Genomic DNA, 16,669 nt, shown 5'->3' with positions numbered 1-16,669 from the left:
TAGGAAAGGGAGAAAGAAAGAGGAAGGAAAGGAAAAACAGAAGGGGAGAGGGACAGTGAGAAAGGGGGGGAGAAAAAAAATAAAAATCTCCTGGATCACCTGTTGAGAGAAGAATAGAAAACAAGCAAAAAAAGACAAAAAAAACAAAAAAAAACAAAGCAACATACTAAACACAACACCATCGCATTAATCTAGCTAAGTGTAAACAGCAGTAAATACTAAATATTCAATGTTGTTGTGCAGCACGCAGGACAGATGTGCTTCGAAGTAGCAGCCAAGAAAGGTGTAATTTGGGTCTACGAGCAGTGAACACCCGTGTGCATACCTGTGTGGATCAGCGCGCTTGTATTCCAAAGGTTTCTCCATGTAACGATCTGCTAGGGAGTGTGGGGGGGCCACAGCCCCGTCCTCCAGGGTGTGAAGCAGGTATGGAGGAGATCAAAACTCCAGACATCCAGAGGCCCCCAGAACACAAGAAACCATGGAAGACCAACAGAGGGGCAGCCGCGCCACTGTTCCATACATAATTGTATTAAAATACTCCTGTAGGCACAAACACAGCCACGAGTTCTAGTTCAGTTAACATTTTTTAAGTGAATGTTTTGTAGCTACAGTGTTACAAAAGTTGGTGAACTCAAATTGCAAATTCATTTTTGCAAATTAATTATTTCTTAAATTTTCTTTTTCTTTATTTTCTTCCATGGCCACAGTCTTTCCTACAAAGGTCACTCAAAAACCAAGATCAGTGCATGGTTTTATTTTGTTTGGGTTGAAGGGTACACATGAAAAACTGGAACTATTGTGGAGAGCTGAACCAATAATCTTATAAAGAGATAAAAATAATAATACTGAGCAGAACTGAGTCCACTCTTCCACAGAGGCGGCCCCACAGGAAAAATTAATTGACCTCTTCTTTAGATGAAGCTCCCTATTTCCATGATGTTTCTGCAAATATCCCAGCACAGCAGTTAGCCTCAGAACTTGTCTCCTGGCTTGAGTAATGGACATGATTGAAGTTCAGCATCTGTAACTTCATTACTCACAGTATAAAGCATTCAGATGACAAACGACATCAAAGTAATGGTTCGAGTTATCAGGTCCAACAAAGCTGCCCTTGTTGTGTAAACAGTGAGTGACATTTCTCATTGATTCTGTCGCGCTCTTTCAATTTCTTCCGAATCATCTGAAATAATGCTGTTTAACTGACATCAGCTCACTGTACACTGAAGACACCCTGTGAATGCCACACATATGAGGGCTCTGTTGTGGAAATGGATTGTAGACAGTCATTTAAATGTGGCATTCAACAAAGTAAAGAGAAAATTTAAATGGCCTGTTTCAACCAGTGAAAACCATTAATTTTGCATCCTACAGTAAAGTTAGTAGCAGTAAGACTCAGTTTCTGAATTTGCCTCCTATGACGAGTAAAAGAACCAACACAACAACAACAACAAAAATAAGATAAAAAGATCTTAAACTGAATTTAGTCCATTTCTTCCACTGATCCAGTAAAGGGTTGCAGGAGCCTATCGTCCAGGAATTTATAGCAACATTTAGAATCAGGTCCATAGGTTTTTGGATAGTGATTTTTTGGGGTGTGTTTTTGGTACTGCCTCCACGGTGGATTTTAAATCAAATATCAATGTCTGATTGAAGTGTAGACCTTCAACTTCAATGGGTACCAGCATTTTTACACACAGTCGCCCATTTTGAGTCCCCCAAGACTCAAAAGTAATTGATCAAACTAACATAAATATAAGGATTGCGTTTAATAGGCCTGGAATGCGTGGATATCATGAAATGCTGTGTTACTGAAGCCACCTTCAGTTGGTGCTTGTTTGTGGCTCTCCCACCCTTCAGTTCTGTCTTTAATAACAGAACAGCATGCTCTACTGGCATTTAGTGGCTGAGATCAGGTGACTGACTCGACCAGTGAAGAATATCCCATTTCTTTGCCTTGAGAAAAACTTGGGGTGCTTTTGCAGCACACTTTGGGTCATTGTCCATTTGCACTGCGAAGAGCTGCCCGATCAGTTTTACAGCATTTGAATGTGAATCTGAGAAGAGAGTACAGCCCTGTACACTTCACAGTTTATCCTGCTGCTTCTGTCAGTGGCCACATCATCAATAAACCAATGGAGACCCTGTTCCATTGGCAGCCATGCATGCCCATGCCATAACTATCTCTGCTATGTTTGACAGATGATCAGATGACAAGTCACACTATAGATCAGGGTGTCCTGCAGGTTTTAGATGCGTCCTTGATCCAACACAGCTGATTTAAATGCTAAAATTGCCTCCTCAACATGTCTTGAAGTTCCCCAGAGGCCTGGTAATGAACTAATCATCGTAATTAAATTGTGTTGACACAGCGTGAGATCTAAAGCCTGCAGGACACCGGCCCTTGAGGCCTGGAGTTCCCCACCCCTGCTATAGATCATGAACTGGTCTCAATTAGACGTTTCGTTTCCTGTCATTCTGGTACAATTCAAACCCTTTGAGACGTTTCTTGATTGTAGACTTTAACAGTGTTACTCCTACCGCCCTAAGAATGTTCTTCACATGGTTAGATGCTGTGAAGTTGTTTTTCTTAACCATCATCCTGCACCTCAGTTGTCTTCTATGGTCTTTCAGGCCTTTTGGTGTTGCTGAGCTGGTCAGAATGGTAAGAATGAGCTAAATTGTTGTGGTGGCCACTCCTAAAGTTGTTGCTATCTCTCTGATAGGTCTAGTTTCGTTTTTTGATCTAATGGTGACCTCCTTCATTTACATGGACATTTCTTTGGACCTCATATTTAAAGATTTCAGTGACCCTAATGAAAGATCATAACTTGGAATTCAGCACTTTAAGCAGCGTAATTTGTCACTGAATAAAATGAGCACCTGACCTGATCATGAAACTGTTTGTCAGTCAATTGTTCAGTTATGTTTGAGTCTCTGAAAATGTGGGAACTTGTATAAAAATGGCTGTCATTCCTAAACAGTTTAGGCGATACTTTTGTTAAACTTTTGCTAATAATTTATGATCCTGACATAAACAATTAGAGCTTCATTTACAAAATAAACATAATCTTGTCTTGAGTGTGACTTACAGGTAGCGATTGAGACTGAAACGTGTGTACTAAAGTCATAAATGAAGTAAGAAGTAGGGACGTCTTCTCATAGACTTCTATAGAATCAGACGGCTTTATGTAGCCACATGTGTCGCCCACTTCTGGGCATTAGAAAGAATGCAGATTCCACATTTTCGGACATAATATTATTAAAATGCAAGCCTTACTGAAATGCTGAAATAAGAAAATCCAATGGTTAAGATTTTGATTGGATTTTCATGTGTTTAAAAGAAAAAATATATCTTGAAAATGTGTTTGTCATCCTCATTCTTGGAATTCTTAGGCCAAAATAATTTGGGAATCTGGAGTCATACACCTATAATACATAAAAAGAAATACAGAGGAAGCACAGGCTAAACTTTTCAGAAGGAGTCATCAAAGAAGGGCATGTCTGAAGATGAAATTTTCCGTGGCTAAATGTGAGGATAATGTCCTATACAGACTTTAAGAGAGGCTTAATGTTTGAACGATCGAGCGAAAGCGAAACGAATCCAAGCATGGCATAATCAGAAACAGCTGATAAGTAAAAAATAAATAACACTGAGGGGGGGGGAAAGAAGAGGATTAGGAATGAAGAGAGAAAATGAAGAAGATGGACACAACAGGAAAGGAGCTTCAACCGGGGTCAGGCAGTGACTCTGAGATCAGTGGGGCTTGGTGCCTTGGGGAAAGATAGAAAACGGAGACAGAGAGGAGCTGGAAGAGCGTAAATCCCAGGAGAGAGATGGAAGAGACCAGAACATGATGGATACTTGCTGGCACACAGAGAAACACACATTTCCCATAATTAGCATGCTAAACGGCAGTTAAATGTCCCACACAAAGGCTTACTGTTGGGCCTCATTTGCTCACTCTGGAGACAATGCACAATGGGAGTCAGTGGGAGCCCCCAAATCACCCTAATAGCCGACGTGGCCCAGCACGGCTTCTCCTGTTTTACCATTCCAAGGATTGCGCTCATTCACTCACTCACTGACTCGCTAATGAAAAGCCGATAGCCTCGAGGCCCGAGGTTACTGAGCAGCTTGCCCCTTCATCCTCCTGTCCCTCTTTTCATTTTCAATGCTTCTCCACTTCTCCTGTGGCTCAGAGGTCGCCTGTTTTTGCTGTCAGGATTCTTGTGCATGGGAAATGCTTTAGACTGACAGACAGAGATGGCATATAATTAAGAAGTTGGTGAGAAGACAGGAAAGTTGAGAGAAATTATTTAATCAGAAACCCACAAAATGCATTTTGGATATTAGTATATTAACATCAGCTGTGAGGTCTCACAACTCTTAATGTTGTAAGCAGCCCATCAGTGTGACCCCTTTTATTAAGCACCCATATTTGCAGAAATAACTTATGCACTGAGAAGCTGGATTCCCTTTATAGTTACTCATCAAATGTGTAACATTAGGAGGTCTGCTCTGTATTTAGACCTGAAAGACACTACACCCTGCTGAATTGCAAATCAGTGGATCAGTTTTACATCATTAAGACTCCAAAAAGGATATATTTATCTCTCTATGTGATTCTAAATTGGCCATAGTCAGTGTGTAGGACTGATCTTTGACTGTGACTTAAAATCAACTTCCATTGATTGATCGACCAAATGACATCAACATACCATTGCTTGTTTGTGTCATGTTGGATTTTCTGCATTTTTACGTTATCAGAAGCAGTAATTTTGCATAGTTGGATAAGATTCATAGAGAGTTTGCATCTAGACACGCTTGACTAGAAGTGTAAAAGATTGCTGGTACTGCTGTCCATGAAGTTATTAGAAGCCAGTCAGTTTTCTTCCCTCTTTGCACACAATCTTTTCCATCAAACTAGAATGTCACCGATGAAAAAGGTCCAGTCAAGAACAAATTTCTAGTACTTGTCCAGCAGAGGGCGCTGGCTTCCATTGCACAAGAAGTTCCAGTACTTGCATTAATTTTGCAAACTTTCTTGGCTAAATTATCATGAAGTCATCAGATCTGGAAAGTTTGGAAGTCTCCGAGACTAGAATATTTCAAAAGTGTTATGTCTCCATCCTACAATGTTGTTTTGAATTGATCCGATTCCAAAATAGTTTTAAAGCTTTATAAATACATCTGAGAAAACACAGCATATTTATATTTCCTAAATATGTAAGTGACTGAATTTCTGTAGTTTAATCTTCATTTTGACAGCAGACAAATGCCTTGCTTCCCAAATCAATCCTTATCCCCTCTTTCCTACATACAGAAATAGGTTGTTATTCCTGCACTATTATTATGTTATTTCTGCCACACAAATGAAATATGACAGATTAAAACGAATAAACAGTAAATACTTTTTTTTATAAGTAAAAAAAAAACGACTTTAAGCGTCATCAGTTGAGGTTGTTTCGCTGCTTCCTCTCATCCGTCTGTTACTTTTTTGTTCATCACAATGCATGATGGTATAGTGTCCCTGGACATTGAACAGAGAACTTCAAATATAACCTTAGATCATCTCTTTTAGTCACTAAATACTGCAGATATTTTGAGTTGTCAGAGTTTAGGATTGCACAGGTGTATCGATAATAGCTGAAGTCCACTTGGCCTGCTTTTGTGCAGGATTTCTGTCATAGCTTTACGGGATACTTAAGAGAATCCAGCTATCACTAACTCCACCCGTGCTTTGCATACAGAAACAAAATGTGTGCTTTATATGTGTAAATGACCTATTTTGGATAAAAAATTACCCTTAGGGGTCTTCAGTTGTCAATCTGTTCCTTTGATTCAAACAAATATGCATTTAAAGACAATGATCAGTCTGGTTTGACGTGCTTGCTTTCATTCCGAGTTTCTGCCGATATTCCTTTGATTTTCTTTTGTCTGGTCAAACCATCCATCTCAGAGGAAAACACAACAGACATGTGACTCTGGATGGATGCACACTTTAGAGCCCTTTGAACATGTATCAGTCACTAGGATTGTGCTTTGTAGCACTGAAAGCTAATCATGTGATATGTACCATGGCCTGCTGTGATTACTGTCATTTGAAAATATAGCTGCTTTTTGGGGGGTCAGATATTTTTAATGCAGCAGGAAATGCTGCCGTGAGTTTAAAGCTTGTACCTTTTGAATCATTCAAACATAACTTGTGTCTTCTCATCAGTGAAACCTCTAATGAGGTTCATAAAAGTTTTCCTGTTAATAAAAAACAATCCTATAAAAAGAACCTCACATTTCCAGGACATAAGTTTAAAAAAGACCAAAACCCATCAAAATCTGAGTCACATTTTCTCTCTGTTTATCAAGTGATATGTTATAATGATGATGCTTTCAGCTCTCTGGCACCATTGTGGTGTCCCTTGTGAGATGCCACACCCAGGGCAATGCCCTTTAGTGCAAAAAGGCAGACTTTTGAAATTACATCAAACTATCTGAGGCCAAAACTCTTGTTTTTCCAGTGATATATTTCTTTTTTATAGTTTTGCCTTTAAGAAAAACAAAATTATAAATTTAGGTTGCACTTAAAAGCAGCAATACACTTCTCGTGTGATGGAAACGCCTGCAGAGGCATCTAGTGGCTGCGGAGAGGAATGGCAAACAGTGCAGAGGAGTTCAGTGCATACACTAGAAAGGAGTGTGTGTGTGTGTGTGTGTGTGTGTGTGTGTGTGTGTGTGTGTGTGTGTGTGTGTGTGTGTGTGTGTGTGTGAGAGAGAGAGAGAGAGAGAGAGAGAGCAGAGAACAGCATTACAGACATAATTACAGAAATATTTATTTGCAACATCAAAAAATGTACAAGAAAGAATAAAGTGCTTTGTACTTCAGGGTTTTTTTTTTTTTTTTTGTTTTTTAAATCTTTTCAGCTTATTTCAGTCTGACAGTAGTTTGCTCAGTGCGTGTGTTAATCCCCAAGGAAGGAATGGAAAATCATTTGATTTCTACAAAGCAGGAAGACTTTATAGCAAAGGATACAAAGCACATAGTTGTTAAGTTAACACCCATTCTTGTCGAGTATTACACAATCCAGAACTGACATTGCATAAAGACTTTTATACACTGCCAGTCAAAACCTTGTGAAAAATGTGTTTTCACTTTTTTTATTTTTAAAATAACTTAAGAATTTCAGAGTAACTTAAAATTGTATTTTTTTTGCCCATGTTCATGTCAAAATAATCTGTACACAAGTATAGAAATTTAACAACATTTTAATCAGAATCTGATTACATTTAAATATGGAGAACCAAAACCAACAATGTATATGTCTCAATAAATAAATATAAAGTAAAATTTCAGAAATTACACGAACAACCACACTAAAAAAAAGTCAGAATCAGAAGTCCAGAACTCCAATTTTACTTGTTTATTGCATCTCGGTGGCTCACCTGCTTTCAGTAACTAAATGAATATGCCATCAAATGTGCCAAATCAGGCACATTTTCATTTAATATGTTAATTTAATTAAGTAATGTTTTGGTCCTCCGTATTTTAAGGTGTCCTTGTCAAATCAAATTCACACAATTGTAAAATTTGAATTTAAGTGTGTTAAATGTGCATTTCATATGAATGTTTGAGAAAATTATTATGGATACAGTAATTTCAGTCTTATTTACAAGATGTACCAGGGCAAACAAAAAAACATTTACACCAAAACTTGCACTGTACTGTCAAAAACATTTATAAATATGAATAAACATGATGATAAACGTGAAACTGATATGCACATCAAAGTGTAAGTTATTTAAAAGTCAGTTATGTTTGTATTTTTTATTTTGTCATCCTGCAGTGTTGAATTCATTAAACCATAGTAAGTATTTTACTTTGGCTGGCAGTGTATGTTTGTCAGTTGAGTTGCTTTACATATGCTTTGTATAATCCTAGTTATCTGGATTGAGAATTTTGACAATAAAACATTATGAAAACTAAAACTATTTACTGTTTGTTGCTCAGATGCACATCGTTTCTACATCCAGTCTCTCTCCCACACATTCACATTAATACAAAACAAACACGCCTGCTAGCAGTCAGCAAAAAAAAAAAAAAATTAAACTCATAAAAGTCTCAATAAACAAAACAAAACAATAAGATAAAATAAAATAAAATAAAAACCATCAGACTGAATATTGTAGTCGGTACAGTCTGATTACTGCATGTAAAAGCCATGGGGTAAACATATTACAAATATTTGTTCAGGCCTCAGTCTGAAACTAATTGATGGGAAATATTTGACGATACAATCAGTAAAGTAAATAATGTTTATTTACAGGTATTTTAGTATTTTCCATGGTAAACTTTTATCATCTATCATATCATTTGGCTCTCTCAGCATGCTTTCCCAGTAAATATTGGAAACTTATTTCTCATGTCATCTATCATACAATCATCATGTCAACTTTGTCTGCAACAATTCATAAGACATCAGTAATAATCCCGTCCACCCACATCCAAATACTTATTGCACTTCCTGAGACTGCACAAACAGCCTCCGTCCCTTTGTTTCCTGTTGTGCTTCCTACTATCATAGACGCAAGTACTGTACACGGGCCACTGTTATCCAACACCACACCTTTCTTTGGCGGACAGTAACAGAGCAAATGTGTTTTGAAGCCGATTCTCAGTATTGATTCTGTAATCACAGCCTGCAACCTCCGCAAGAAACAAACCAAGAAAGAAATCCTCAGAAGGAGCGATCAAGAAATCTGCACAGTAAAAACAAAATCTGTAAAAATACAGTGAAATGTGCTGGTTTAAAATGAAATCATTTTCCATATGAACTTTTTAAGGATTTTTTCCTGTATTTTTTAATCACACAATAATTTTACCAGTTACCAAATACGCAAACCTCCATTAAAAATGTAATGGCAGAAAATTACCAGGACATTTCCCCCCCCCCCCCCCCCCTTTTTTTTACACAATTTTTTATAGTGTACTCTGCTTTTTAATCATTATCCTAACTTAATAAAGTTATTTTAGTCTTGATACACTAATAAAATTAAGCATTTTAACAAATCAACTTTAAGCTCAAAACTATGTTTTAAACATTAGATTTTAAATCCAGTGACATCCCTCTAAGTTTATCTTAAGGAAACTTTATTACGTTCTTCAGGAAACATCTTCTGTTACACTTAGTGATTGCACTTAGAATTTTTTTTGCTACTGTACAAAATCAAAAAGTTTATCAATAATGTATGCTAAATAACTTATTATAGGGCAGTTTTAGGAAATATACTTGAATGAACGTTTATATAGAAGATTCTCTCCTGTAAATTTCAACATTTGCAGCGCACAAATATTTTCCATTTCAATGTACATTTGTAAGTCAAATATTCTGACTTCTTTCAGCAGTAGAAACAAGCTTCAATACAAATGGGAATATAAAAGACAATGTGGGAAACTATTGCCAGCATGATGATCCACGAACCGGCTGAAGTTTATCGAGCATAAAACTTGAAGAACTTCGGTTCTCTTCATAAAGAGAATTCAAATCAGAATTGCTATTTCTTTCATAAAATATATTGTTTATGTTCACATAGAAATTAAGTTAAGATAAAGAACATTTTAATTATGCAAAATATACATTTCTTAGTCCAAGTTTGTGGGCTTTTCTGCCACTGTGCTTTCCTTTGTCAAATCATAATAAAAGAGCCAAAATCCTGTCGGGAGCCAAAATAAAAAAAAGCCAGACTTATTCTGCACAAAGAACCTTTGACAAAAGCTCTAAGAAATTCCATCACAAAACTATTTAGGAAACATTTCGTACTTTTGAGCCACTGAATGTGAATATAAAATAACACTGGAAAGGCAAAAGGGGTATGGGACATGCAGAAAACAGGTCCAGAAACAGGAGGAGCATGGGAGACCATACCCTCCCCCTTCTCACTGAATCTCTTGCTCGCTCTTATAGGTCACTGGATCAAGAGGAATTGCAGTCTGTAAGATATCAAACTCCATCTGGTTATTGTCCATGTCAAGAACACACATGACATTGTGACTGCCTGAAGTCACGGTCGAGTTGTCGTGGAACATATTTTGGAAGTCAACAGAAACTGAAGTCCTTCTCTCCTCTGCCCTCTCCTTCCCTACAATCTGAGAAGAGTCAAATATATCATCCTCTTCCTCCCCACAGCTCAATGCCACCTCGTTCTCATAGCAGAAAGCGTTAAGTGACATGGGGTCCAAGTCTTTTGTGGCTCTGCATGCAGACGCAGGAGAAGCAGCGGAAGAAGCCTTGCTCGCAGCTTCATCCAGCTCTTTGGCGCTGAGATGGGGCATTGACGGCACCTCGTATGTCTTGTGAAAGCGTGCGTAGTCTACCTTGTAGCGGTCGCGGTCCTCGTAGATCACAGGCTCAAACCTGTGGCCCCAGAAGATCTCTCTGGAAAGGTAGGAGCTACGGAACTGGGTGGTCATGGCTGTGGCCTCCACCATTCCTTCCAGGATCACAACGACCTCAAAGTCATCTGCCTCCAGATCAGCTCGGCTCAGAGTATACAAGGGGCTATCTTTGTCTATCTCGTGGACTATAACCAGTGGAGATACTAGAAACAGCCTGTCTGTGCCCTCATCATAGCCCACATTGAGGTCCATCTGCTCTAAAGGGATGAATTCGCCCTCAGCTGTGACATACGAACGTATGAGCTGGGCACGGACGTGAGCCTCCACAATGTGGCTCTTCCGCAGGTTCCCCACCCTCCACATGAGGCACAGCTTGCCATCACGCAGCGCAATGACAGCATTTTTGGAGAACATGAGGGTCTGGTTCCTCTTCTTTGGCCGAGCCATCTTGGCCATAATGGTGCCAATCATGAAAGAGTCAATGATGCAGCCTACTATGGACTGTATCACCACTGTTATTACAGCAACAGGGCACTCCTCGGTAACACAGCGCCATCCGTAACCAATAGTAGTTTGGGTCTCCATGGAGAACAGGAGCGCCCCAATAAACCCCTGAACATGAAGTATGCAGGGCATCCTTTGTGCTTGCTCTCCAGTTGTATGTCCAGATGTGGCTCCGTGCAGACCTCCAGGTGTCAGTCCATCACCCTTCAGTGTAGGGTGCTCTTCAAAGTCCCCATGTGCCAGGGCAACAGTGTAAAAGATTAAACCAAAAAACAGCCAGGAGACAAGAAAGCTGGTGCAGAATACAGCCAACAGGTATCTCCAGCGGCTGTCCACACAGGTGGTGAAGATGTCAGCTAGAAAGCGCTGCCCCTTTTCTTCCATGTTGGTGAACACAACGTTACATTGTCCATTTTTCTTCACAAATCGGCTCCGTACTTGGTTGGAGCCCCTTGTCAGAACCTTTCCGTTGTAGTTGTTCATCACTCCTTGCTCCGTCGTGCTGGGCACGATAGCGGAGGTTCCTGACCTCCTCCTGTCTTCTCCTTCTGAGGTGCAGGCCAAGTGCAGTCTGAATCTGGGTGAACTGTGGCCGTTATGGAGTCCTAAGCTAGAAATCTTTTGCCTTTCTTCCTCTGGTAAAGTATCAGACACAATGCTGTACCTGTCAGGAAAAAAAGGGACTTGGATTAAAAATTGTATTTTTTTTTCTTTTATTCTTAGTTGATTGTGGCGTACTGTGCAAAACTCTTTTCTTTATCTGTTGCTTCCAATTAGCTCCAGAATTTCCAATTCCAATTTTTGAAGGGGTGTTGAGAAATAGTTCTCTGGGTTTCTGAAGCTCTTTTCAAAGTTTGTCCTTAGACATTGGCTGCTTTTTTTTTTACTCATTCTCAGTCCAGTCAGATTGGAAGGTCAGCATCAAGTAACATTTATGACTCCAGTCATAAAACAAAACATATATTGAACTCAGAGTCACAAATGGTCTACTTAAATTGACCAAACTCATCTTCACCTGAGTGTATCAGCATCTCCTTTACATAGAGGATTACCTGCTAGGAAGGTGAGTTCAATTTAGCTGCGTGAGAAGGATCGCTGTCATCACAGATTATAGGATTATACGTGACTCAGTGTCAGTCAGACAAATCATTTTGGGATGGACATGCCTGTACTGTGGGGGCACTTCATCATATGTAAATGAGTGTTAACACTCTATTAATCATTCATTGACCCACTGACACTTGAGAGCTCTGTTTGAGAGATGCTAAGTTTATGTTGACAATGACAAATCGATGTTATGTGTTGTTTTTCTTGGGTGGGGATGTGAGCGGTTGTGGTGCTGGGGGTAAACATCATGCTGATTCGCAAGACACAAAACTGTAAGACAAAATGAAATCCATAAGAACTGCCTTGGTATATTTAAGTCACAACAAGCAGTTAAAGAAGAAAGAAATTAGGTGTTGTGTGTTCAAAAAATAAGGTGTCCGACTATTGATTTACACACAGAATGGAAAAAAATGAACATAGTGCATAGTACATCAAGGCAACCTCCTTCTTCACTGTGCGAGACCTGCTGCAGCTACCTGAAGCCGAGAGCTCTTCATGTGCCGCTGGTCAGGACAGCGTTGGCCTTTTCTAAGGATCTGCTTACTGTAAATATCCCTGAGCTGGTCCTGACTCATCCTGCCAACCCAAATTAACAAGCCCATTCTCACCGGACGGTTGGATACTTCTAAACCAACCAACGTTCAAATTAAAAAAGGATGAAATTGTTTCAGTGAACGCAGCAGTCTTTGATCCTCTACAAATTAGTCAGGAAATAATGAGATGAAGCTGAGAATTCAAAGATAGCTGCCCAAACAGAGCTGATACAGTAATAATGAGATGCTACAATTCCAGCAACACCAAGTAAAATGAGTTCAAAGACCAATGGTCCGCATCAGTAAATTTACATCAGGCTGATATTACTGGGCTCACCTGTTGGCTCTACTTGTTCCCATGGCACCAGTGATCACAGGTAGAGGGCCACAGTGGGAGGCCAAACTGTGTCCTACTCCCAAACATCTGGTCTCTTCACAGCAGGTGGTGTTCAGGCCACTGAAGAAGCATAAAATTCAACAGAAACTGTCATGTGATGGTTGCTGTCTTGCTTTTTTACACCAACCTCACCACATTTAATATTTTGCATAATAGTAATGCATGAGTGGAAAATCTGAGGAATAGTAGTCTATGCATGGTTTTGGTTTTGTGAGTTAAAATGTGGTTCCCATGGGGATGCATGAGTGTAACAGACAAAGCAAAAAGAAGTCATCTGAAGTTTTAAAGTCTTCTCACTGACAAAGACATCAACCACAGCCTGGCATCGCACACTGAAGAAGGCAGCATATTTTGTTTAATTTAAGGAGCGTTTTCTTTCTTTTTAATTACAGAAAATGGACTGAAACTGAAAACCTGTGCCTTTTTTCCCAAGACATCCCAGGCTTGTTGTCATTTGCTTTGTTATCAAATGCTAATGCTGATAAAATGCACCTCTACTTCTTTACAATAAAAGAAACTGATTTCTTTTTTCTTTTTTTAAAAGTTTTAGTCCACTTGCAATCACATGAAGGGATCTGTGGCCTATGAACTAAAATGAGTTTGACAGATACTTTGGCAACCTAGCAAAATTACATGTTACAAACCTGATTGCAGCCAGTGTGTTATATTACTGCTACACCCAGACCAAGAGATCAAGGATAGTAGCATGAACTTACCTCCCACCCCTCCAAGACTCACATACCTTACTATGACACAGTTTATTTGCATTTTGTGTTCACCATTGTGCTTTTATTTTCTCAGAAGCTTTTCAGACTTAATGAAATCCAGTCAGACAAGTCATTTGAAATTTTTTGAACAATGCGTTTACTATTAAACTCTCTCTTTGTATCTATTTAGCACATCTGCAATGTCAGAGAGCTGTTTGTGAGACTATTCGTATCTTATGCATCTTTAATTGAAAATAAAAGTTTATGCAGTTATTTGTTTAAGACATATGGGGCCCGATCTAAAGGCGCAAAACTGTCTATATCTGTCTATAGTGTAGCTTATATCGATAATATAACACTATATCGGGCATCAGAATCAAATGCATGTGTTGAGCTGAGTTTTTTTTTTTTTACGTGATTTCTAGTTCAAAATATAGTAAAATAAGAGAATAAATTAGCAAAGTGACACTGACTTTTCTTGAATTTTCAGGTGTCACATGAAACTGTATTTTTGTTTCTCTGTAAGACGGGGTCGGAGGCTTTAATCATTTCTCCTAATCAACCAGAGAGTTCACTGGAAACCACATACACATAGAGAAATGTCTGTAAGTGCTGATTGCAGGGATTCGATTTTTAATAAGTAGTGTGTGTCTGCCTCCACTCAGGCTAACTTCCAGCTAACAGCATGATTTTGCAGATCTCCTAGCTTGTGTCTGTTTCAGTGAGCCAGCAGTGTATAAGCTCTAAGGCTTCCCTTTGAGTGCAAAAGGTTTCTAAGCTGTAATGAACAGGAGGGCTGGCAGAGTGCAGGTACCAAAGTGTTGAAGCAGTGATGAGACACACACAATACAAACCAGTTAATGGTCACCACCTAAAACTGGGGATTTTTTTTTCTGATGTCAGTTTCCATAGGAACACATCTCCTCTGGCATTTAGGGGATGGAGGGAAGTGGAGAGAGTCACCAGCTGTGTGTGTGTGTGGAGGGGGGCAGTATACAGTATTAAGTGCTCTTATAAAATGAGTCAGAGAGGGAGGGAGGGGTGGAATGAGAGAAAGGGTGCAAGGGCAGGAACACAACAGCTACATGTGACTTTAAATATGTTTAAATCGGTGCTAAGAGGTGACACTCAGTGCAGGCTTTTGATCTGCATCACTGAGTGAAAACACAAATGAGGACGAGAGGAGCCCTGCAGAGTTTGGATGTTTTACTTTCGCCTGCCTATTTCCCAAATAAGTTCATACTGCACTGAGGGCAATAGAACCACACTGATCACAAAAATATGAATGATAAAATTTCAAAAAGACATATTTTCTCGCATTTTACATTTTTAGCATATGTCTGGAAAATAATCCAGATTAAAACGTTATAAGAAGGAAGAGTCTCTGTTAAAGCTTGTGTATGAGTTGTGCAAATATAGGGTATGTTTATGGTTTCATTTCCTCACATATGAAGATTTAGTTCTTTTTTTTTGCCTTTTTTTAAACATGCAAAATCAAACGTACCTTTTGAATTTAGATTTTTGGTCTAATTACTGTATTCAATTGTAGATTAAGGGTGTCATTATCTGACTCATTCATATTGAAGTAATTTTTGGTTGGAACCCTGCTGTAATTATGAATATATTGTTTGTATATATGTTTGTATATAGCACATTTTGCACATGCAAATGCAAACATGTTGCTTCGCAACTTGGGGACTTTCTGGCTATTAGACTCAGCAAAGATTAAAAAAAGAGGTAAGTGAGCTGGGTGATAAGAAGGAAATTAGGATGCTCAAGTGTTCATTTCCCCGAAAGCTTTTGATAATGGCCCCTGATGAGATAAACGACATTGTCAGCCACTAAGAAAAGTAATATTTTCAGTGCGAATGCCAGAGCTTTATATCAGATGTCAGACATGCTTTATATCAGATACAGCCTCAGATGAAGCAGTCATCATGCACAAGGATCTTGATCGCTGGTCATCATGCGTTGATTGTTGAAAACAGGAAAGTGGCTTCAGTGTCCTTAAAAGACTTTGTGAACAAATGCAAATGACATTGCATATAAATGTTTTCTGCATGAAGACAAAATTAGAAGTAAACTGAAAACTACTCAAATACAACAAGCTAACCTTCAAACTGTATATACAGGAACTATTTTTCAATTGTTGCCTTAAACTATCATTTATTTTCACTGTCGTGGAATTTGATTATTCAGGTTTTGATCAATAACTTTGATAATCTTATCAAAAAGACTGTTTTTAGTTAGTCATCCCACTTCTCTTTGCTTCTCTTTCTTCTGTGAAAGCTAATCAATACATACCCTGGTTTCACCTCAGTACCTACAAAGCATCAGCAGTAGCCATGAAGAGAATTATTCCCACGCTATCTTCACATCCCAGACATCCTCCATCTTGGCTTCAATTCAGATTTGTTTGGGTTTTTTTTCCTATTTTGTCCTATTTTAATTTTTGCATAACATATTGTATTTTCTGGTTCACGATTCAGGCCGGTTATACAAACTGACCACATGATCATTTTGCAACACATCGGGTTGAAAGTGATGACAAAGTTTTAAAAGCAGCAATGACACTTAGTCACAGGTCACATTTACCTTGATCCCACCTAACTTCTCTTTATTCTCATGAGCAGATAGAGAAAGGTCACTATGGCGACTGCTCATCTGCAGCAGCTCAAGTCTATTGACCGTTTAAAGTTAGTTGTCTGATATCTCAGTCATGTCTCTGAACAATGTAATCAGTTTTTTTGGAATAAAATGTCTCACTACAGTTTATTCAATTTAACTGACCTAAAGGATTACCAGCGTTTATTAGCCTGACGAGACTAGGTCACAGTGATGTAATCGAGGATAATTAATCAATTTGTCCTTCATACAAACTAAGAAGTTTTATTTTATATTAAAGTTCCTGCACACTGTTGTCCACATGTTTAGCATTTTCTGCAAAAGAAAATGTGTTTGCATCATTATGAAGATTGTGTCAGAGGATCCCTTCAACTTCTTCCATCTTTGTGGAGCCATCAGTGGATA

General features: G+C 38.8%; 1 protein-coding gene and 1 long non-coding RNA gene across 2 annotated transcripts in view; one reads left to right on the top strand and one right to left on the bottom strand.

Moving 5' to 3' along the window:
- Positions 1-16,669, top strand: part of LOC146671113 (uncharacterized) — a 29,886-nt gene that overhangs the window by 12,586 nt on the left and 631 nt on the right. The window lies entirely within an intron of this gene.
- kcnj4 (potassium inwardly rectifying channel subfamily J member 4) lies at positions 9,933-12,895 on the bottom strand. Its single transcript, XM_085403294.1, has 2 exons — positions 12,873-12,895; positions 9,933-11,559 (listed from the first exon to the last, which is right to left on the bottom strand). The coding sequence occupies exons 1-2, from the start codon at positions 12,893-12,895 to the stop codon at positions 9,933-9,935; spliced, it is 1,650 nt and encodes a 549-aa protein (XP_085259420.1).

The sequence above is a fragment of the Rhamphochromis longiceps genome, linkage group LG4 (assembly GCF_057381845.1).
Source record: "Rhamphochromis longiceps isolate RC_006_pf linkage group LG4, R_longiceps_female_GT1.1, whole genome shotgun sequence".
In the NCBI taxonomy this organism is placed as follows: Eukaryota; Metazoa; Chordata; class Actinopteri; order Cichliformes; family Cichlidae; genus Rhamphochromis; species Rhamphochromis longiceps.
The sequence above is the reverse complement of the archived record's forward strand: the minus strand, read 5'-3'. Positions and strand labels throughout refer to the sequence as shown.

What these genes read in the sequence shown, in the direction of transcription:
- kcnj4 (XM_085403294.1), bottom strand. Translation starts at nt 12,895, where the DNA reads ATGGGAACAAGTAGAGCCAACAG. An exon ending in GGAACAAGTAGAGCCAACAG is followed by an intron (nt 11,560 to 12,872) that starts GTGAGCCCAGTA and finishes TTTTCCTGACAG; the next exon opens with GTACAGCATTGTGTCTGATA.